At 37.3% G+C, this 23,243-nt stretch overlaps 1 protein-coding gene across 8 annotated transcripts in view; it reads right to left on the minus strand.

Annotated features, from left to right (window-relative positions):
- Nucleotides 1-23,243, minus strand: part of Mysm1 (Myb like, SWIRM and MPN domains 1) — a 94,067-nt gene that overhangs the window by 36,248 nt on the left and 34,576 nt on the right. For 5 of the 8 annotated variants that reach the window (XR_013427814.1, XR_013427815.1, XR_013427813.1 and 2 more), the window contains one exon: nucleotides 21,809-21,960. Coding sequence is in view for 3 of the 8 variants with exons in the window: in XM_078026352.1 (XP_077882478.1) it covers nucleotides 21,805-21,960 (156 nt within the window). In the remaining 5 variants the exon portion in view is untranslated. Of the gene's footprint in view, nucleotides 1-16,439; nucleotides 21,961-23,243 lie in introns of those variants that run through there. The other 3 variants (XM_021726822.3, XM_005326015.5, XM_078026352.1) reach the window with 2 other exon arrangements.

Raw genomic sequence — 23,243 nt, forward strand, 5'->3', positions numbered from 1 at the left:
TAAACTTTCTAGGTGCACTTTCACGTTCAGAGTGTGTCCCCAGGGAACCCAATCCAATACAGTACTCTTCTGGAATTCTGTTCCATATGTTCTTTATATAGCACTCTTTCCCACCTTTGTGCATAGCACTTACCAATCCCTAATATATATTTATGTGTTTACTCATTATCTGTCTTCTTCTGTCTCCAGAATATGTGCTCTATGGAAACAGGGACTTTGCTTTGTTCTCTTTAGCACCTAAACCAGGTTTGACAATAATTAAAAATAAAACACTGTTAGACTAGGGGGTGGTAGCACTTGCCTGTTATCCCAGCTACTTGGGAGGCTGAGGCAGGAGGATAATAAATGTAAGGCCAGCCTGGGCAACTTAGGGAGACCCTAACTCAAAATTTTAAAATAAAGAAATAAAAGGGGCTGGGGACATAGCTCAGTGTGCCAGGCCCTGAGTTCAATCCTCAGTGCTTAAAAAAATAAACAAAAAACATTGTTTAAAGAATTGAATCAATGTCTCTGGGAACTGTGAAGGTAGATCAGAGAAGGAGATAGGACCAAGCCCTTTGGTGGCACAGATGGAGTGTGTCATCACTGAAGATGGAGTGAAGAAGTCCTAGTTCAACCCCATTTCTGGGTATTGCTTTGGACAAGTGTCTTAACCCATCTTAGCCTCAGTTTCTTCATCCATAAAATAAGGCAAATCATCAGACCTATTTTGCAGGGATTTCAGAATAAGTGAATGAGATGCTGGTCACAGCTCCCTCTGGTCAAGGGCAATGCCCAGGGAGGAGCACTTTTGGAGTCTCTTGAGTGTTGTTTTTGCATATTGGACACTTCCTGTGCTACTCTATTCTAAAGCTTTAAAATAGAAGCTAACCCACAAGCTCTCAAAACTCTTAAATGATTATTATAATTCTGAACAGGCTGCTACAAAAAAGTAATTACAAAAATCACAACTCTAAATTATTTTTCTAGACCATTGGGTTAAAATACTGGGGAAAATATAATTAGACAATGACTATCTCACCAACCTGCTGCTGGAATATTTTCCCTAATTACAATGTAGATTTCATTAGCTGGTTCTGCAACATTCAGTCCAGGATAAAAAAAAAAAAAAAAAAAAACCCACTGGACAAATTATCTCTTGTACTCAATGGACAGAGCCTTTCATCTGAGCAACTGGAGCTCTCAGGGCATGTCATCATCATCTGTAGCAACCTTCAATAGTAGGTGTCATTTGGGAAACCAAGGAGGTTGGAGAACAGATTTTAAAGCTTGGTGAGACAAAAATAAGAATCCAGGAAGTAGGCTTGTCTTTGAGTCATTCCATCTGTCGGCTATGCCATTTTGAACAGGTCATTTATCCAACCATCCATCTATCCAATCAACCACCATTCCATATTTATGGAGACTTACTATGTGACAGATGCTGACCTAGATCCTAGAGATAGAGATGAGCCATTTCAGTCAAGAAGCTCGCCCTCTAGTGGAAAAGAGGGAAAACAGCAATTCCATATTTAAGCGGTAGCCCTGGCATTAAGTCCAATGTGTCAGGAGTTAGTCCTGTGCCAGGAAGGAAGTCTGTGGAAATGTGTTGCCCTTCATACTGACCCTGTCAGGAGGAAAGAGAAGGAATGAAAGTCCAGGCAGCTCCCAAAACACGTGGGTAGAGATAAAGTCACGAATGCCACATGTTTTTCATTTTCATGCTTTATGTTGGTTTTGTTGTTTAAAGTCACCCCCAAAACAGTGTTGGAGTACTGCCTATTATTTCTGAGTGCAACAATGAATGTGTTGTATGGAGAAAACAGGCATGTTAAGAAAGTTTCGTGAAGGCATATTCGCTGTGGGTTCTTTGTTAATAAATCATCAATATAGATTAAACAAGGTATCTTTAAACAGAAACACACATAAGAAGACGTTATATGTATCATTGGAAATGATGTGACCAGAGGTTCACAGGAACCTGCATTTTTCCTAGGAACAATTTTCCCTCTTCACTAATCCAGTATTCATAGAGACTATGGAACATGAGTCCTGTAATAATAGGAATCCATAGTATCTCTTATCTTACACAATTTGGAAACCAAGTCCCTGTCCCCAGTTCTTCCCTTAGAGAGAAACTCAAATGTGAAGCTGCGTACAACTGGGCAGTGATATTTCCCCAGGTTCCCTGAAGGTTCAAATGAGCCTAGACACATGCACCTCTTGCTTGTTTTGCATCTGGGCTTCATTGTCATTTTCCTACACCTCCACTGGACTGCCTTGTCCCCTTTGTGCTAGATAAGACTCATAGGTTATGAACAAGTCCTAAGACATGACCCTGGGGAGTCTGGGCTCCTAGGATTGCCAGCCCACTCCCACTCTCTACTTTCCTCCATGCTCCAAGTGGGTTGGAAGGATGGCTTCTCACCCTATGCTTGGAAGGATGTTCTGCCCTCCACTCTGTCAGCCCTATTTGCCTTAGAAGCATGTGGATGATTTTACCTGAGAATCTTTTCGTGGGTGGTCACCTCATTTCATGGATTTCTTCAACCCTCCTTCCCCCTTTTGCCTCCAGAAATCTGAGCACCAGTGTGGTCTCTCTTCTCTTACATGACATGAGTGCTGTGCTCCTTCACTCTTACCTGGTGGGTCCCAGTTTTATAGAGTGTACTTTCTTTTATGGAGGCAAGCTGTGGTGTCCTCCTCTTGTCATTTCTTGACCAGTTTTAATAATGGAAAGAAGTTGGGACTGTATCTGATTAAACTTAGGTTAGAGGGTTTTGTAAAGAGTAGGCATTAACCACCTTTGGTTCCAGGGGCACTCAAGTTCATTTCCTGGGTCTTGCATGCTTAATCAGTGCTCACTGTGCCAGAATGCCAGTAACCTCAATGTTTACTCTATTTTTTAAAAGAAACAGTCTCTCTAAGTTGCTGAGGCTAGTCCTGAACTGTTGGGCTCAAGTTATACTCCTGCCTCAGCGTGCTTAGTAACTGGGACCACAAGTGTATTCTACTATGCCCACGCTAAAAATCTCAGTTTTTGAAAACAGCTATCCCTAGTTTTTGGAAGAATTAATTCCTTATGATTAGCCTGAAAAAGAGGCTTTCTTAATGAAAGTTAAAAAAAATTACTTAATTCTAACATTAATTGTTTACCACTCAACCTGTCAACAAGAACTAATCTAGATTTCTCCCTACTTACCACCATCAAGAAGGTTGTGATGGATTCATAAAATGACTTTCCTTGATCCCATCTCCAGCAACTCACAGGAAAAGGCAGGAAAAGGGACAGCCTTCTGGTGTACTTCCCATAAATCCCTGTTGTCCTGATGATTAAGACTAGAGGCCGAGGAACATTTCAATGGTTATGGAAAAACAAGTAATTAAGAAAATTCAATAACTATTCCTGATTTTATTTAAAAAGAATTTTTATAGAACCAGAATAGAAGGAAACTTTCTTAACTTAATAAAAGAATCTACTAATAAACCCCTACAATAAACACCACACTATATAGTGAGAAGTTAAGACCAATCTTTGTGAAAACAAGGTAATTTATCATCACTTCTTTTTTTTCACCCCATATTTTATTAAAGGCCCTAGTCAGGATGGAACTATAAAAAAAAAAGCAGCATGGAGATTATTCAAGACTAGAAAATAGAACCACCATATTGACCTAGCCATCCCACTCCTTGGTCTTTATCCAAAGGAACTAAAATCAGTATCCCATAGTGATATAGGCACATCAGTGTTTTTAACAGTGCAATTCACCATGGCCAAGTGATGGAACCAGTCCAGGTGCCTGTCAACAGATGAACAGATAAAGAAAATTTTAAAAATTGTAAATAGGTAAAAGAAAGACCAATAGAGTAGAGGAAGGAAAACAGGGTAAGGGAGGAGGGGAGGGAAAGAGAGAGTACTTAGGACTGAAATGGAAAAAAATTATATTGCAAACATGTATGATTATGTCAAAATGAATCCCACTATTATGTATAACTATAATGCTCTCATAAAACCATTAAAAAGAAAAAGAAGTAAGAAATAAAAGATAAAGTGTCTCTTTGAAGGTATGATTTTCTCAAACTCAAGAAAATCTACAAATTATTGGAATTAAAAGGAGAACTGACCAACGTTAACATTACAAAATCCATATATTAATGTCAACTGTATCTCTATACTAACTTCATTTGATAATAATTTTTAAAAGAAGGTCAAAATTTGAAGTAAAGAATACATCTAACAAGTATAAAATTCTTATGAATAAAAGTATAAAGTCTAATTGTAAGATATTAACAAAGTTGATACAAAAATTGATATAATAAAGATAGGGACATATGCAGTGTTCAAAAGTAAGAAGACACTATTCTAAAGATATGAATTTTCTCTCTCAATCAAATTCCACAAAGCTGATGTTGGTTGTTGTTTTGGTAAAATTTTTCAAACTGATTAACTTGGTGTATTAAAGCCCACACTTAGCAAAGATAATTTGGGGGTGGGGAATGGGGAAGAAGGACTTGCTGTATCACCTAAAGGACTCAATATGAAGCTTTAGAAAGTAACGTATTAAGGAATAGGTGGTTAATGGAACAGAATGGTGAGTCCCAAATGGCCAAGCATAGATGGGTTGATACACAATAGAGGTGGCATTAGAAACCAGTGGGAAAATGATGGGCATTCAATAAATGGAATGGGACAATTAGGTATGAGGAAAATATCTACAGGAAAATAACTTTGTCATAAACATTAGAATATATATTATGTTCTTATGGTAGGAAATAGGATCTTCCTATCTAAAAACCATAAGTTATAAAATAATAATAAAAATATTTTCAATGATCTGAAGAATTAAAATTTATATAGGTTGAGCATCCCTTATCTGAAATGCTTAGGACCAGAAGTATTTCAGATTTTTTATTTTTTGAGGAAGATTTTGGAATATTTTTGAACGTATAATGTAATGTCTTGGGGTTGGGACCCATGTCTAGACACGAAATGTGTATTTGTGCTTCTTATACACCTGGTACACAAAACCTGAACATAATTTTATGTAATATTTTTAGTTTGCCTGTGTTTTGACTGTGACCTCTCATTAAAGGTCAGGTCTGAAATTTCCCACTTGTGACATGGTGTTGGGGCTCAAAAAGTTTCAGATTTTGGAGCATTTCTGATTTCTGAATTTTGGATTAGGAATGCTCAGCTTTTAAATATGTAAAAGTTTAAGTAAATTAACAGAGAAACAATCCAGAGGCAGATAATTTTGCAATGCATGTGACCAACGCAAGGTCTCCATCTTGAACATAAAGAACTCCTGCAAATCAGTAAGAAAAACCAAAGCCCTATTATAAAAATAGGCAAGAGGGCTCAGGATGTGACTCAGTGGTAGAGCATTTGCTTAGCATGCATAAAGCTGTGGGCTCAATTTCCAGTACCACACACACATGCACACCAAAAAAAGGCAAGATAAATGAATAAGCAATTCCCAGGTGAGGCCTATGCCTCCACCCTCCACAAATATAAAAATTTGCTCAAGCTTATAGTCACCAAAGTATTTGCATCTCAAACACTGAAATACCATTTCCCTGTCTTTGCACTGGCAAATATATAAAAGCCTGACAATACCAACTGGCACTCACACGAGGCTTGATGGATAGTACAACTCTGAAGAGAAATTTTGTAATCTCTATAAACTTGGAATTGCATAACCTTTAACTCAGAGTAGTTCCACCTCCAGGGATACGTCTCAGAGAAACTCACATATGTTCACAGAGAGATATTAGAAAATATAAATAGCAGCACTGCTTATAACATCAAAAACATTGGAAATGGCCTCTATGCCCCTTAAAGGAGAATAAAAACTAATTGTGCAATGTTTATACGACAATATGCTATTCAGATGGATGAACCAAACAACTGACACATATCACTATGAAAAAATAATAAATCATTAATAGGAGAGTTTTATAGCTCAGGTTTCCAGGATACTCTGAGATTACCATGAAGAGCTCAAAAGAACAAAATGTTTCAGGGGTGAGGAAGACAGGATTGACAGGACACAGGAAAAGTTCAATGGAGACCACAGGCCGTCTCCTGAGTCTCTCTGGGCTGATGTGGCTCTGCTGAGTTGTCCTTCTTGAAATAAGGGCTAAAGCCACTTGGATCTCTTATTTTAGCAGTCAGTGGGCACAGGCTGCCCCCAAGAAAGTGGCATAACCTTGGCAAGGCAACTTCTTTGTGCAGAGGGCAAATTCCATTGTAAAACTTCAGCCCCCTGGGGGAGATTGGAGCTTCCATCCTGAAGGGTAATCTGACCCTGCACCAGAGTATCCACCACAGAAAGAGAAGCAGGCCATGCTTTAAGAAGAAGACAGATTACTAAGCATCTTAAAATATTAATCAGGTTAGCCAGGGGAGAAGGGCTCTTTTGACAGAGGATACTATGTGTATGATATGTCATTCTACCAAAAAGCACTTAGATGACCCACAACAGTTGAATGTTTTAATCTTATTGTCTTAAAAGAGCTCTTCGCAAATTGTTCATTTGAATTGCAAATATTTTCTCTCAACCCATTGCTTGTATTTTTATTTTGCTTTATGAAATTTTAGCTTTATAATGGTAAATGTGTCAATTTTTTTTCTTGCAACTTCTGATGTTTGTGCCTTGCTTAAAAGCAATCATTAAAAGAATGAATGTTTTAATATTCCACTTGCAACATCAGGCTCAACTTCATGGTAAGCTCCCTTTGTTCAGACCATCGCTATTTTCATGTGATCTAAGGCACTAGTCCCTTCCCCAGGGTACTGAAATCATGAATGACTTTTCCCTTTAGATGGCTTACTTTTTATACAGAGATTAAGCCGTCTGCTTAGTAGACCTTCGTACATACCTGCCTGCAAGGGTGCCTCCATTATTTCCACCTGTACTCCAATTTCTCCTTCTAATTGTAATGGTTGGAAAACTAACAATTTTGCTTTTCATACTATCAATTCCACATGCTAATTAGGTTCTATCCCTTAGATGTTCCTTCAGGATATCTGTTAGGTGGGAGTGAGAGGAAGCCGTCTTTCTGCCTCTCTTGGGACGTTTTTTGCTGGCAAGTAGGACTATGAAACTGTGTGTTCCGTATTACTAACTCCCAGAGTCCATTCATGGGTAATGAGGTATGCTTCCTGATCTCTGGATGGTCAGAGCCACAGCTTCCCAAGGTTTAGAGGAAGCAGAAGGAGTAGTATTCATTGCAATTGGGGTAAATCCTTAATTCCAGCAGGCGTTAATGGTGAGCTCAGAGGTTCTTTTCTCTCCAGATGGTCATTAAGAATAACCTGCTGGGCTGGGGATGTGGGTCAAGCAGTAGCGCACTCGCCTGGCATGCGTGAAGCCTGGGTTCGATCCTCAGCACCACATACAAACAAAGATGTTGTGTCAGCCGAAAGCTAGAAAATGAATATTAAAAAAATTCTCTCTCTCTTAAAAAAAAAAAAGAATAACCTACTGGTCATTCTTGACAGCCTCAATCAGAATATGTTTTATGTTCTTATGGTAGGAAGACCATAAGAACCTTTCTGACCATAAGACCACAAGACCGTATTCCCAAAGTTTTTGTGTCTAATTTTCTGTATTAATCCCTTCCTACATGAAATACCTACAGTGGTTTCTGTTTCCCACGTGGAAACTTTATGATAAGATATCTAAATAAGAATACTAACATCACTAATAAAGATAGTAACAATGATAAAAGCAGTAATAGTGACAACTAACATTTACTGAGTGTTCTGTCCTAGGCACTATTCTAAATGTTTTTGCAAGCTTAGTCCTTACACAACCTTTAAGTTAGTTATGACTGGTAACCTCATTTCCACAAGAAGAAACTGAATCACAGAAAGCTTTCCCAAGGTCACACACCTAGGCAGTAGTGTGGGTGGATTAAACTTGGGCCATACTGACATTAATACCACAGAATAACAATGTCTAGGAAAATGTCTTTCTTCGCTATCTCCTGTTTCTCCCACCAGACCCAGGAGTTCACAGCCCCTCACTGTCTTTAGCATTCTAAAAATACTTTATTAGCTACTCATAAAGAACTAGTCAGATCTGACCATAAAAAGGACAATCCCATTATTATGACTCATAATCAATCTCTTCTCCATATGTACTGCAAAACCTGGTCAGCAAGCTCTAGGTAGGGCCTTCCCTATGTCAAGTCTAAATTGGGCAACAGGAAAATTTGTCTATTAACATTATCAATAAATCATCAGGCTTTAAGTGTTCTAGAAAGATTTCAGAAAGGCAAGACCTGGGCTTAATCTTGGGTGAGTCTGGAATAGTTGTCTAAGGAGAATGTTTCATTATCTTGCTCCTGAGTTATCACCACATATCTTCGGGGTGTGGGGAGACACTATTGACTATCTTAACTGACTCTGTTGATCACCAATGTTCTGGGTAAAGCAGGGCTTTGGTTCTGGGTGGGTGGTATCCAGAGAAACTCAAAAGGGCCTATCAGAAGGAACTGGCAGCAGCAATAGGGAGTTTGGGATTCTGGCTGGGATTTCAGTCCCTGCTGGAGTGACCAGGGACAGAGGACAACAGGTGGACTTAGCAGTGTGTCTGAAGAGGCAAGAGCAGAATGGTGCCTTATCCATGGGATGATTATGAGGGCTGGGGTGCAAATCAGAGAGGAGTCTGGGATTGGGCCGACAATGCTAAACCTTCAGAGGCTGATATGTCCTATGTCTTCCTCCTTCCCCAATAAACTCAAAACTGTTCCCCAAATTATAGGAAAGGGAAGAACCTGGGGAGGGAGGATAGCAGGAGGTGTCATATAGCTCCAGCTTTCAAGGCCAGGGATACCTGGGGTATTAGGCTAGGCCTGTAGTGTCACTGCATACCAGCTTGGTCACTCTGGAGACTCAGGCTACCCAGGGATCCAGAAATCAGGCCTAACTTGTAGGTGGGAGATTGGGAGGTTTCAGAGACAATCAGAGCCAGCTGTGGGGGTCAAGCACCTCACGGTGCCTTCCTGCTACACTCCCTCCTTCCCTTCCTCCCCTTTCTCTTGTTTCTTTCCTTTTTTCTAAGATATAATACAACACCATCAAAGTCACCATATTAAAGTATGGTTTTTAGTGTGTTCACTGGTTTTTCAGTGTATTTGCAAGGTTGTACAACCATCACCATCACCACCACCTAATTCCAGAACATTTTCATCACCCCAAAAGGAAACTCCATATCCATTAGCCATCACCCCCACTCCCTCTTCCTGCCCCAGGTCCTGGCAACCATTAATCTACTTTCTATTTCTGTGGATTTGCCTACTGTGGATATTTCATGTAACAAAATCATACCTGTGGGCCTTTCACTTCTGGCTTCTTCACTGAGCACCATGCCTTCAACTTTATCTGTTTTGCCACATGAGTCAGGATTTCACTGCTTTTTGTGGCTGAACAGTATTCCATTGTATGGATACACTGTGCTTTATTTATTTTATTTATCCCTTTATCAGTTGATAGCCAATTGGGTGGTGATATATGTTTTTTTACTTATGCATGATTTTCTTTAATTTAACTAGAGATGTCTGGTTAAATTACTGTCTAAGCAGTTCTGCCTTAGAGGACTCTCTTTCATTTTGGGATTTGATGATAGCTGTTGATTGCCTGAATCTCTTTTCACAAGAAACACAAATATACCCATCTCTAAAATGGCGTCTGACTTCCTTGAGGATCTTACCCCACTTCTGTGGCTCCTGATTAAGTTACACAGAGTACGTGCCACCTCACAGAAATCTTTATTTCTTGGCACTACCGCTGCTCTGCTGGACCTTTGGCCTAGTATGCTTTCCTCCCCAACCTCTGCTTGTCCGAATCCTGTTATCCATTTTATTGAGATTCCATTTTTTTCTAAAAGTCCAGGGCTCCCAGTATATGGTCCTGCCTGTCTGCAAGACCAAAAGAAAGTGCATGCTCTAAGCAAGACTCCCAGCTGAACTCTGTGTGCACAGATCAGGAGGTGGGGCTGCTGTATTCCTAAACCAGAGTCATGGCAGATTTCTTTTCTTTTCCTTATGCAGCAATAAAAAAGGCCCCCATTCTTTCAAAGCCTTGTTTTTATGTTGTTATTTTATTGTTCTCTCTCCTAAGGAGGAAGGGAAAGTCCCTTCTGAGTCCTTGGATGGCTGATTCCCCCCTTGCTGAAGGTAGAGAAGCCCTGGGTGAAAAGAAAGTGCAGTTCATATGGTTTTGTCCAAGTGGAGAAAGAGCTGGGCTGCTCTCCTTGCCCTGCTCAACCAGGTCTGATGCTCTTTCTAATCCTCATTTGCCCCTGATAAACACTATCTGCCCCAGCAGCACAGAGCCCACTTTATATTTGTCCCAAATCAAGTCACCTACGCACCTGTGCCATATTAAAAGGGATACTATCTCACTGCCTGTTTTTTTTTTTTTCATTTAAATCACTTTCTCCATCTATAGATGCTGTGGAACAGAACACAAGATGATGATGGAAATGCTTGAGCAGCTCTCCCTGTAATCTCATCTGCAGTGATAAAAATATTCAGGCTGTACCATGTTGTAAAGCAAATGAAGCCTCATAATTACCCATATTACGTTGCACTTTTGATTAGCAAATACAATTATGTATACAGTTTATAATCTCACCTGCCTTTGTGTTTTTGAGGAAATTGCAAGAGAATAAGTCTTCTGGTACAAGCTGCCCTTTGCTAATCAGTTGATGCAAGCCTCCTGAGCTGTCATTGCACTTGAACAAATGAAGACAGGCTGCTTCTTGGAGGGGCTTGTTAGCTAGCTTTCTGTCACTGTGACAAAATACCTGAGATAATCAACAAGAGGAAGAATTTATTTTGGCTCTCACGGTTCCAGAGGTTCGAATCCATGATCACATGGCCCTGCAGCTTTGGGTCTGTAGTGAGGCAGAACATTCATGGTGGGAGCACATGGTAAAGTGAGATGTTCACCAAATGGCAGTCAGGAAGCAAAATAAGTAATAACAAGGGACCGAGGTCCCAATATCCCCTTCTGGATCATGGGACTGAACTTCCCAGGGACTGAACTTCCTTCCACCAGGTCCCACCTCTTAACGATCCTACCACCTCCAAATAATGCCATGGGCTGGTGACCAAGCCTTTAACACATGGTCTTTGGGGGACATTCAAGATCCAAATGATAGCATGTGTTCAACTCCCACCCATTTTTCAGAACAAATGGTTCTGCCTCAATTCTTCTCCTTATATAGTAGTACCTTCTCAACCATGTTCCAAGATCCTGCTGAATGCCTGAAAATAAGTATAGTTCTGAACCCTATATATGCTGTTTTTATTTATATATACATACCTATGATAAAGTTTATAAAAAAGGTACAGATTAATAGTTATTCATAACAAATAAAAAATAATAAAACAAAACTGTTATAATGATTTACTATAATAAAAGTTATTTAAACAGGAATTAATTGTGGAAATTTCTATTTAATATTTTTGGATCACAGAAAGAGAAACTGCAGCTAAGAGAGAAAACAAGAAAATCTGATATCTGAATGTTACGGAACCCATTCCCCATCAAAAGGAAGGATCTGCCTTCTATTCTTCTTTTTTTTTATTTCTCCCAATTATTTATTCATCAAACTGCTATGAAGTGCCTTCTAAATTTATGGTAGACATTATTTTAGGATCTGGAGTTACAAAGTTTAAAAAGGTTTGGCTCAGTTGAGTGAGGCAGCAGAAAAGTAAAGAGACAAATTAAAAAACAAAATGTGACTGGAGCCACTAGAGAGGTAAGCACTGGGTATTAGAGGAGCCCAGCTCAAAGGCCCTTCATGGGGAATAAGAGAACAGGAAGGCTTTTTGTGGAAATGACATTTGAGTTGAATTTTGGAAGTTGCATAGAAAGATAAAAATGGTGTGACCAGGGAGATGTTTTGAGTATGGGGAGAGGAGCGGGAAAGCCTGCGGGAACTGCACATTTGGGTTGGCAAATGGCTCAGAATGACTGGAGCTAAGAGCCCAAGGTATGTGTGCTTTGGAAGGCAGAGGGGGAGTGGCAAGAGCTGAGACTAGAGGGAGGAAAGGGCACATGTAAGGGTCTTCTATACTTCCATGTTGCATGTGATACAGAAAACTCAGTAAGCCACATTTTAAGCAGAGAAGCTGACACAGATCTGTGCTTCATTAAAAAAAAAAATCCACCTTGACTGCAGTGTAGATGACATGGAGGTCAGGAGATGAATTATTTTTGAAAATGGAAGATGTTCTCCTTATCTGAATCCACTTCCCCTAGGCTTGGTCATAATAGGCAAGATAACAAACCATTTGGAGCAAAATTTTCATCCACAGATGAATTTCTTCTATTGTCAACATAAGAGACAAATCATCCCATGGTTTCAGCTTACATTGGGGTAAAACATGGCACAGGATTTATAATCACAGGATTTCTTTGGTTGTTTGGGGAAGGCAGGAATTGCTATGAGGTGGAACCCAGGAGCCCTGACTAGGGAATGTGGAGACCCCAACTTTACAACCTGGACTTGACTGGGTCTGTGGCTTGGATGAGTTACTTCTCATCTCTGGGTATCATTTCTTCCATCAAAAAAACAAAACAAACAACAACAACAACAAACAAAAAAACCGAGGAACTAAATCATTCCTTGGGTGCCTTCCAGCTCTGAAATCAGTAATATGAGTTTTGTCAGCTGGTTTTAGAATCATGTGGCTCTCAGTTTGGATTCTGCCTCTGTCTTCTGGCTGCATGATTTGGATCAGTTACTTAAGTCCTCTAAGGCTAAGTGTAAAATGGTGACAAGAAAACTATTCTTGCAAGGTTGCTGTGGGAATTAGATACGATACTGTACATAAAGCTCTTAGCACAGTATCAGTGTATAAATGTGTGGCTATTATTATAAATAAACTTCTAAAGTGAGGCTGGATAATTAAAGAGACTAGGGAACAAGGAAATGCTGTCCTAGATCACAGGACAACAAGGAATTAGAGAAATTCAGCCACATGTGAAATCCTTTCTGCCTCAAACCAACCAACATAAAGGGCATGAGACTACCATGCTAACACTGTGATGGGGCGCCTTCTAGTGGCTACATGTAGACATTGACATTTTCATTAAAATGATTGAACAAGTGTGGCTTTGTGGACATATAGATAGACAAACAGGGAGGATTTGGGGGCTCTTTAATCTTAGGTAAAGCTAATAAAGCTAATCTTAGAGAAAGATAGTAAAGTCTCATTAATTACCTCCCTCCTAAGAGTCATTCCTTAGTCAACTTTTCCATAAAAAGACATGTTCTTGGCATTTATAAGAAAAATACTGCAGTTCTAAACGAGAAAATTACATTTTAAATTAAAACATAAATTATTCTGAACATTGGAATTGCACATAAAATCTTTAGGGTAGTTCTTTATGCCACTAAATTGAAAATAATCTTAGAGAAAGAAATCACCCAAAAGACCATGCAATAGCACTTGTGTTAAATAGAAGGACTAGAGTCTTTCCAGAGGTAACCCTGCAACCAAGTTGACCGTATGACTTTGGCCAAGTGGCTTCATTTCCATGAACCTCAACCTTCTCACGTTAAAATATAGAACTCTAAGCCCAAACATCTCCAAGGTCTTTCCTAGCTTTAGTATTTCTTTGATTTGAGAGGAATGTTAATTCTGCGTTAATATAAGGATCAGACTTCAAAGAAAGTTGATCTCAGTTTTCCTTTTTGAACTTGCAGTCCCAATTATAGTAATTTAATGCCATTTATAGAAGTGTTTTTAACATTTTATAAAATCAACAAAGGCTATCTGGAGTAGAGATGGCTAGTCACTAACAAAGATTCATGTTACTCTCCCATTGTGTAGAACTTTGTGGAAAAACAGCTGTCCAATCAGGGTTGCATTTAGCTGTTCCCTTTGCATCTGGGTGGAAGTGTTTTAGTAGTTTTGGCCAAAGGAATGTAAGCAAAACGTATTTCCAAGCTGAAGTAAAGTTATCAGGTGAGTGATTCTCTGTTCTTCCTCTTTCCTCTAATGGGACACTTGTGTTACTTGGGGTCACAAGAGGGCTTGAATTACCTATCAGAGATGAGCCACCCATGAGAGCCACCCAATCAGGAGCACCTGCACTGGATTTTGTGTGAGTGATGGCCCCAAACATTGGAGGTGGTTTGTTATAGCAGCTAGTTTAAACTGTCCTGATACACTGTCCAACTTCATGATGCTGGAATCCAATTTGAGGCACTGCATTAAAGCAAACTCATCTCTCCAACTGATTGCATTAAAGCAAATTCTGAGAAGGAGAAAAGTAAGGGAGAACTGGGAAAAAAATCAAAATAGAGAAAGATTAGTCTGGTCTTTATTCTATGATTAGGAAAATAGCTTTGTTCTATTGAAAAGATTATTATTATTATTATTGTTATTATTATTATTATAGTGTTGCATTATGTGACCAAAATTCATGATAAGAACTTAGAGAAGGAAAAGTTTATTATTTGCTTGGGACTCATGGTTTCAGAGGTTCAATCCCTGGTCTATTGACTCCATTGCTCTGGGCCTCAGGTGAGGCAGAAACATTATGGCCAAAGGCAAAGGCAAACTGCTCAGTTCATGGCAGATGGGAAGCAGAGAGGAAGGGGCCAAAGGCAAGATATCATCCCCATGGGCAACCTCCAAAGATACTTCCTTTATCACGCCCCATCTGAACCACCCGATAATTTATTCATCCACTGATGAGGTTACAGTTCTTGTCATTGCCTACAAGCCCCACCTTCTTTCTGCACCGGGGAATCATAATTTAAAAACACAAGGTTTTGGGGAGACATTTTTAGATCCAAACCACAACAGTTACACAAAGGAAGTCTGATGTGTACTCTTTCTACCTAGTTACCAGTGAGTATAGAAGACACAACTCTTGCTGATTATACCATGTGTGTTAGAACAGAAGAAATTTCAACAATCACCAATCCAGGTAATAAGAGCTAAGGAGTTAACTTGCTTTCTGAAACTTTCCAATTCTTCTGCATTTGGGGGTGATATTGTTAATGGGGGGGGGCGGGTGTATGGGAGAATCATTGGTTACACCCAGTAACAGACAGTAGGTAACTGATGTCTTGTTTTTGACAATAGAAAAAATATGAAAATATGGAGGTCAAAAATGAGCATTTTATTTAGTTACATCTTTCTGAAAATGGAAGACACTAAATGAACATACATAACATTCTATGGAAAGATTTTCTTGAGAATCAGTGATGCAGACAAATATAAACAGGAGTCAGAAAAACCATCATAGTACAAACAGGACTGTGGGACTGATACTGGGAGATGGGAACATCTGACCCAGTTATAGAAATGAAACCCAAAAGCATGAACACACAAAGTTTTTATTAGCAGCTTTGCCTCAAGGAGAGTGAGACAGCACTGATAGAGATCAGGTTGCTCAAAAAACAGAGAAAGGGGACAAGTTTTATTCATGTGTAGGGGGTTGCCTAAGTGAGCTAGAATTAGAATTTTTTCCCTGGTCAAACATCCTGACCAAGAGGAATGGGCAGTCATTTTATTCCAGGAACTGCTGTTTCTTCTGTTGGTGTTGCAGCCTGCACAAATGTCTTGGCCTTGTGGTAAGGTTGGGCTTTTGTAGCTACTGGAGGCACGTGGGTGGGGGTAGTTCATGTTTTTAATGACTGACAGGTTAAGGGACCAGGAGTTAGTTTGTCTTTTGTAGTGATCCTTAGCAGTCTCATTCTCCCATGTAGCTTATTTTGTAGATGTTATTCCAAAGGCATCCTAGCTTTTATGATGCCCTAGTTTCTGTGGTTGACAAAACTCTGGGAGACTGAGGTAGGCAGGGAAGAACACAGACTATACTTTTAATGGGTCATGAGTTAAGATCTAGGGAGTACATTTGCCTTTTGTCCCCAAGGTGGTGCTGACTCAGGCCAATGCTGGCCTCTAAAGCCACAGGCTGAATAAAATGCTGTCCACAATCAGAAAATTACAAGTGCTTAATTAGCAAGAATCCATAACAACTCTACAGAGGAATGAACTTCTAATGATGTAAATGCCTCACGGAGTTAAAACTCTCAGGATTTCATTGTACTTTACAAACTAACTTATTATTGAACGTCATTTAACCAAATCCTGCCAGAGACTTCTTCCAAGAGACCGATCTCATTGCTTAAATTACAGAGTACTCTCTTGTCTAACCACCCTTTATCCTTAAAGTTTCTCACAGGCATTAATAATCAATTCCAGCTTGTATCTGAGCATTTAGCTATTGGTGTTCTTTTATGTGTTCTCTCCCTTCTTAGGTAATAGGCTTCTTTAGGGAAGAAATCAAGATTTACTCATCTTTGTGTCCCCTACTTTGTTCAACATAACAGATATTTAACAAGTGGTTACTGAATTAATGTTTTTCTTTTTGCAATTCAATATGTATAATAATGCTAATAATTTAGAGACCAAATGACTACTTGTTTTCAAAATTTTATTTACACTGAATACTCAGTATTTTCTTTTAATAATTTTATCAGAAGATAAAATTCCAAAACTTAAAATCAGACATTTTATAGTATGTCACAAATGAGTATGGAAGGAACAGTTTAATCATTTTTGAGGAAAGCCTTTTGTAATTCTACAAACACTAATACTTAACAATAATCTTTAATATAGATATGTACAATATGGCATCATATTTAAATTTATGAAATAGTTTAAATCACTAATTTTGTTATAGAACATTCCAAAATTCAAACTAATAAAAAGAATCCAATAATGCTGGTAACATTTGGGAAAAAAAATAGCAAGAGATTTGTCAAAAGTCATGCAATACGTCTAGTAAACTTACACGCAATGACACATGTCAAGTCCATAAATTTAAAGGCATATGATTGACTTAAAACATGTTAGAATCCAAATACAACTGTATAACTCATAGACTGAAACAAGTGCTTTGTGGTAACCTATAAAATAGGTATACAAACTGAAAGTATTTGAATAGACTTCAAAATTCCTAAGAGACTATCCTAGGAAATCTCAATGACAGCAAATCAGGCATTTTCTCCTGAAGTTCAAAGTTCTTAGGAGTATATTCATAAACATTAACAGAGGAAAATAGAAACAACTCAGGTTTTATGAACCAATTTTACCTATTCAAATTTAGTTCCATATAGAACCCTAATCATAACCACAGCTTCTCTAGGAATTTTCCTTTTCTCCTGATTTTGTGGGAATATATTTATTACCTCCCCTGTTCCGGAAGGATTTAAGGTAGAAGACAGATTCGGAAATACCAAAAAGTACAATAATAGGATAAACAAAAAGAAAACAGAGTTTGGGGATTAGCACTCATAAAAATATTTAAGAAAAGGTCAGGAAATAATAACCAAAAATTGTGTTACATTATTTTCTTACAGTGACTTTCTGAAAAATTTTTGAGAAAACAAATTACTGGTGAACTGGAGATGTGGATCAAATTTCTTTGTTCAATTTTGTTAATATTGATGGAGCACATGATTATCAAAATATTGTGTTCTGTTTTTGTGCTTCACTAAAAGAAGTTTTTCATGTGACACTAGATTTAGTCACATGGTAGAGGACAATGCTGGTGAAAAACAAAATGAGGGTACACTGACTCAATTCCCACTGAGAAATCCATCAGCTGGGTACCTGTTGGTGACTTATTTGTAGATAGGTAGATACAAATCAAGAGGCCAGACGAACATGGCTCTTCTTTGGCCATGGGACAGAGCACCAATTCTAGGTCTTATGACTGTAGCAGCTTATCCTCCAGCGCCCTTGTTAGGACCCAGCAAAGTCAATGGGAAGAAGTTAAAGTAAAGAGCAGGAGGCTGACTCAGATTGGTATGGTGAGGCCATAATCTCCACTGCTGCCCAAAGAGCAGCAGGGATTCTGATGGTGCTTGGAGTGCATATTACACAGACCACTTCTGTGGTTGGGGAAGGAAGAACATTCTGGAGAGTAGGCTGAGGCAGCACACTAAACAGTTTCAGGGAAATATGAATAGGTCTATTTATCTTTATTCTATAGGCACAGATTTCAATAAATGATAAAAGATCTTGTATGTAAAAGAGCTAATTAGTAAAAGAAGCAAGGATAAAGGACATAAGGGAAGTAGGGAAAAAAGAAAGGCATTAGGCTGTTCTCCTATGAGGTGTGGCACAGGTTTAAAACTAGATTAACGACCAAATTAAAACCACCTATCTAATGACTAAAATTAACTATTTGCCTTCTTTTTTGAAGGTGAGTGTTCCTAAGCAGTACTGCTGAGTTTTGGTTAGGCTGGGATTCTTCCTAACCCAACTTCATTCCTATGAAGTTCAAGTCTAACAATCTATAAAAGTGGAAACTGCAGTGCTCGAGTGGGGTGGCAATGACTACTCTAGCCCAATGATACCCTTCAGAACACAGACAGGGCCAACCTATCCAATTAGCAATGCCTCAGGTTCACAATATTCTGAAAGGCCCACAAAAATGTTTTCACGTTTTTTTAACTTAACGAAAAAAAAAAAAAAAGAAATTTATGATTAAAACAACAACAACAACAACAAAAAAAAAACCCAAAAAAACATTTTAAACCTAAATTTAAACAAATTCATTTTATAGAAACATAATTTTAAAATACAGTTTTAAAATTTGTAGGGAAGAAGGGGTGCAAGAAAGCAAAGTACTGGGGAGACTGAGGCACTAAGCAACTCAGTGAGACCCTGTATCTAAATAAAATATAAAATTGGGCTGGGGATGTGGCTCAGTGGTTGAGTGCCCCTGAGTTCAATCTCTAGTACACCCTGTCCCCCCCCCAAAGGCAAAGTACCTGGGGCAGAGAAAATTCATCAGATACCTCTAACCAACAGTAGAAAGAAACCAAGATCATTTAAAAGGATTACAATCTATAATTAAAAAGACTGTTCTCTCAAAGAACAATGGTTCAAGGTTAAAATAATGGAGGAAGAAAAGAGAGTCTGATATTACTGGTCTTGTTTCACTGATTTTTCTTCTTTTGAATATTTCTTGGGAATTAGATTTTTAAAGAAAACTGTTTAATATTGAAGAAGTACTTATATCAATCTTCATTAGCCAAGCCAGAACAAGAAACAAAGTTAAGCTCATTATCTTATAATCATGTGCAATATAATTAAATAACAGACTCAGAATGAAGAGACCTGGATATTTTTGAGTTCTTTTTCTGCTTCTGGAAACATTATTAGAGGTGGGTTTTTCTTTTGGAGTCTGCCTCCTGAATTTCCTATATTACAAGCTCTCTCAATTTTAGACTTCCTCTTTGCTTCTCCAAAGCCCTGGCTGCAACTGCCTAAGGTTGGTGTATGTTTAGAATATGAAAAGAGAATAAAGGAAGCAAGCAGAATGACTAGGAAAAGAAAAGAGAAAAATAGTAAATTTTCTGTATTTAAAAAATATTTTATAAGATAAAAATACTTAATGTAAATATTAATACTATAAATATTGTTTTAAAGTTATTTTTTAAATTGTTCTCTCAAGGCCCTACACTATGACAATTACCATCCTTGAGTTCCTTATAGTACTGGACTGGTTAGTAAATATGGTTAACCATTGACATTTAGAAGCCCAGAGTTGAGAACAGTACTTTTAACATTTTCTATCATCCAAATTCATCAGGATTATAGGGATATATATCAATCCGGAGAGCTAAAAATTATCACTTCCTAGTGTCCGTTCCTCCATGTGCAACGAGGAAACAGATCAAAAGACAAGCACAAACGAATAAATTATTGCCTTTCATAGAATCATATACTTCTTGTGCTTGAAGGGAACACCAAAGTCATTTAAAATTCATACACTTAATTTACAACCGAGGAGCCTAGGGTTCAGAAAGATAATATGATTTAAGTCACACAGAAAAGCTTTTACCAGAATCAGATTTCTTGATTTTTTAGTCTAGGACTCTTATATTTGTAACCCTCAAGGTTTTTGTTTTTTTTTTAAATTCACACAGAGTATGGAAAAACTACCAGTTTTCTTTTCAAAATGTTAATCTGAAAACTGCAGAATTTCAAAATCTGAAATTTCAAAGAAGTAGACCAACAAATAAATCATAAAATTTTAGACCCAGAAAGATACTAGGAAGTTAAATTGGACCCTGGCTACAGAAAATAAGTTAGATCAGGGAAGATAAACTACACTTCCCCCAAATCACAAGGTTGAGACTCAAGATAACCTAAAACTGGAAAGCTGCTTCTTTCAATACTGCCTTATTCTTCCTTGGCTACTGATTATAACCAAATAAAGCAAAAACATGGAATCACATCCAGTCTAGATATAATAATTGTTATTACTATACCTGGAGAATAGGTATAAATCAATTCTCTGCTTAATAGAAATTAACAAATTAATTTTGTTAAATTTTCATGAATGAGGCAGCATAATGCATGTTTTCATTTGATAATGTACTTAAGTGTGGATCAAAATTCTGAGTTTTGTTGTTTTTATTATGAGATGGTGTTTTAGACTCAGGAATCTAATACCAAATTAGACTGCAGTTCTTTAGATCAGCAGTCTATATTTTGTGAAAGCAATGACCTAAGAATGATTTTTTCATTTTTAAAATGTTATTTAAAAAATTGAAGAATTTCTGACAGAGACCACACATGGCCAAAAAGCTGAAACTATATAGTAACTGGACCCTTACATTATAAAACTTTGCTGGATTTTGACAGTTCTCTGAGTCAGGGCTATCCCTTTCACCTTGAGGTAAAGACCTTCTCCCTCTTTTCCCAATTAAAGCTTTGCTTATATACTCATAAAAAAGAGAAAAGTTTGCTGGCCTCTATTCAGAAAGTACATGAAACTGGGATTGAATATGTAAAAATACATGAAGACTTTTTTGCTTGTTCTGCTTCTAAAAATTAAACCTCTAGTGGAAGAAAAAAAAAAAATCTTGTTTGAGGGTTACAATTACCAGATCCAGTTAAATGATGTTTTATCAGACTAATGGAAAGTGAACATATAATTGGAGCTAATTATTTATGCATGTGAAATTCATAAACATTTCAGACAGCTGAGAAAACAACATATTGAAAAGTATTGTTGGCTTTTTAAAAACATAATGGAAGCAAATGGGCAATTCAGGACTGAGTATACGCCACAGTGGCAGGGCAATGGCCTAACATATGAAGCCCTGGCTTTGATCCCTAGCACCAAAGGAAGGGGGAACAAAAAAAAAAACTCACCAAAACCAAACCCTGGTAATTTAATTCTCTTCCTCTGGTTTCTTCTGTTGGTTTTTAAAATATTCTCCTCATGCCTCTCATGGCCCCCTACAGCATGTTGTTATTTATTAATTAGTAGTTCTCCACTATGTTAATTATCTCAGTGACCACCCATCCATATCTCATTTGCAATCCTGAATAACAAATACACAAATCTCACCAGAACATATGCAAATAATGGAAGTGCTTCTAATGAGACGTGAGATGCCAAAATGAAAAATAGTGACTAGTTCAGGGAAAAAGCAAAAATTAAGGATAATCCACTTATCAATCTGAAAGTAACAGTAAAGCAGACCACCTGCATAAGTTTTCATAGTCTACTGCACTGCGTGATAAAGGACAGGAACAGTGTGATGGGCCCTGGTTTACACAACATTCTGATAACCACTATATGAAAACAAGTCCATATCTCCTCCTTTCCATAAATTTATGTGGAAAAGTGTAGATTTTTGTTCACTAGAGAAAAATTATTCGCAAAGTCATGCCACAGTTAAATTACAATCATTTCAAGGTAATAACTTTAAAAGTGGGATCTATTCTATAGATTAAAATGTCTTACTTTAATAATTACATTAATAATTGCTTTGCAGTATCTTCAGCCACTTCATTTTCTTGCTTGCTTTTGTAATTGGAAAGGAACAAATTTTCTATTTGCGTCAAGAATTCCTCAGCAATGAAGCAATTAGTTACTTTGCTCAGAGTTTTTCTCAGACACTCCAAAAGCTAGTAAAAAAGAAAAAATTTATACATACATACATAAAAAGTATAAGAAGAAGAACTACTTAAACATCACCATTTTGTCTCTTTCCAAACCTCACATTTCTTAACGATCAAATGAGGAACTCTCCTAAGAATGGCTAAAGGCTGACTTATTTTCAACTGCCTGAGGAAGTATTGGAAACCAGTGAGGAATGCTTAGCTTGGTTCCTTTACAACTTTATGTAAGAAGATAAACCTATGATTGAATATCTGATGGTCTCTACTTGGGACAAATTTGTGACTTTTGCTCCATTTTTTAGTTGTTGCACTCACAAAGTAAAATAATATTAGATTTTTAAAAGAAAAGCTATGGGATCTAGTGATGTAGTAAAATGCCTATTAATTCATTTTTGTCTCAGATGTAGAACACCTAAAAAAACTTAAGTTGAGCAACAAATAAACTAAGATAACTTTTAAATTATTATGTTTTTAGGTTCTATTCTTTTGATAAAAAGGTGAATGAGTAGTGTTTGAAATAATATATTTTCATACATATAAACACAGAGGAAATATAAGCTCTAGATTATGAATTTCAATTTATCTTAATGTTTATATACCAATTTCATTGAACTATTTGCAATATTGAAAACTTGAGACTTAATGGATTAATGTGCAAGGTTATGGGGTCAACCTCCAGCACTACAAAGAAATAAAACAAATCCAAAAAAAAAAAAAAAACATGTAGATAAAAACATAAGTCTCTACTGTTCAAAAATTAGAATGTTAGAATCTACTTTCTGAGAAATGTGTATATTAGTCTTTCAATAGCATATGGAAAAATGTGATTATAAAATTAAGAAGTAAAAGACACTGAAAATTAATGTTTAAAAATTTTCTATTCCCAAATTGCTACCAAAAAAATCCCAAGACAAATGTTGCCAATCTACTCATTATAGAAGCAAAATGAGAAGTGAGATAAAATAATTCAAAGTTCTTATTTCCTACTAGAAATTTAAATAAAAAGACCATTTAAATTTAATTGTTAGATTTGCACTATCATTCTTAAAAATGATCAATAGTTAAGGCTAGAGGGAAAACATGGTGCTTTTGAATTTAATAAAATGAGAAAAATGTTCTCCATTGTGCACAATAATAATCTGCTAAGAAATTTATCAGTCAACACTTGACAAATTTATTCTAAAATAGTATTATTTCTCTGTGCAAGTTTGGGCAACAAAAACACATTACTAATTATCTTCTAGAAATTAACTTTAGAAAGGAAAAAGCAATAAAGAAACTATATAGAA

Source organism: Ictidomys tridecemlineatus, chromosome 11 (assembly GCF_052094955.1).
Source record: "Ictidomys tridecemlineatus isolate mIctTri1 chromosome 11, mIctTri1.hap1, whole genome shotgun sequence".
In the NCBI taxonomy this organism is placed as follows: Eukaryota; Metazoa; Chordata; class Mammalia; order Rodentia; family Sciuridae; genus Ictidomys; species Ictidomys tridecemlineatus.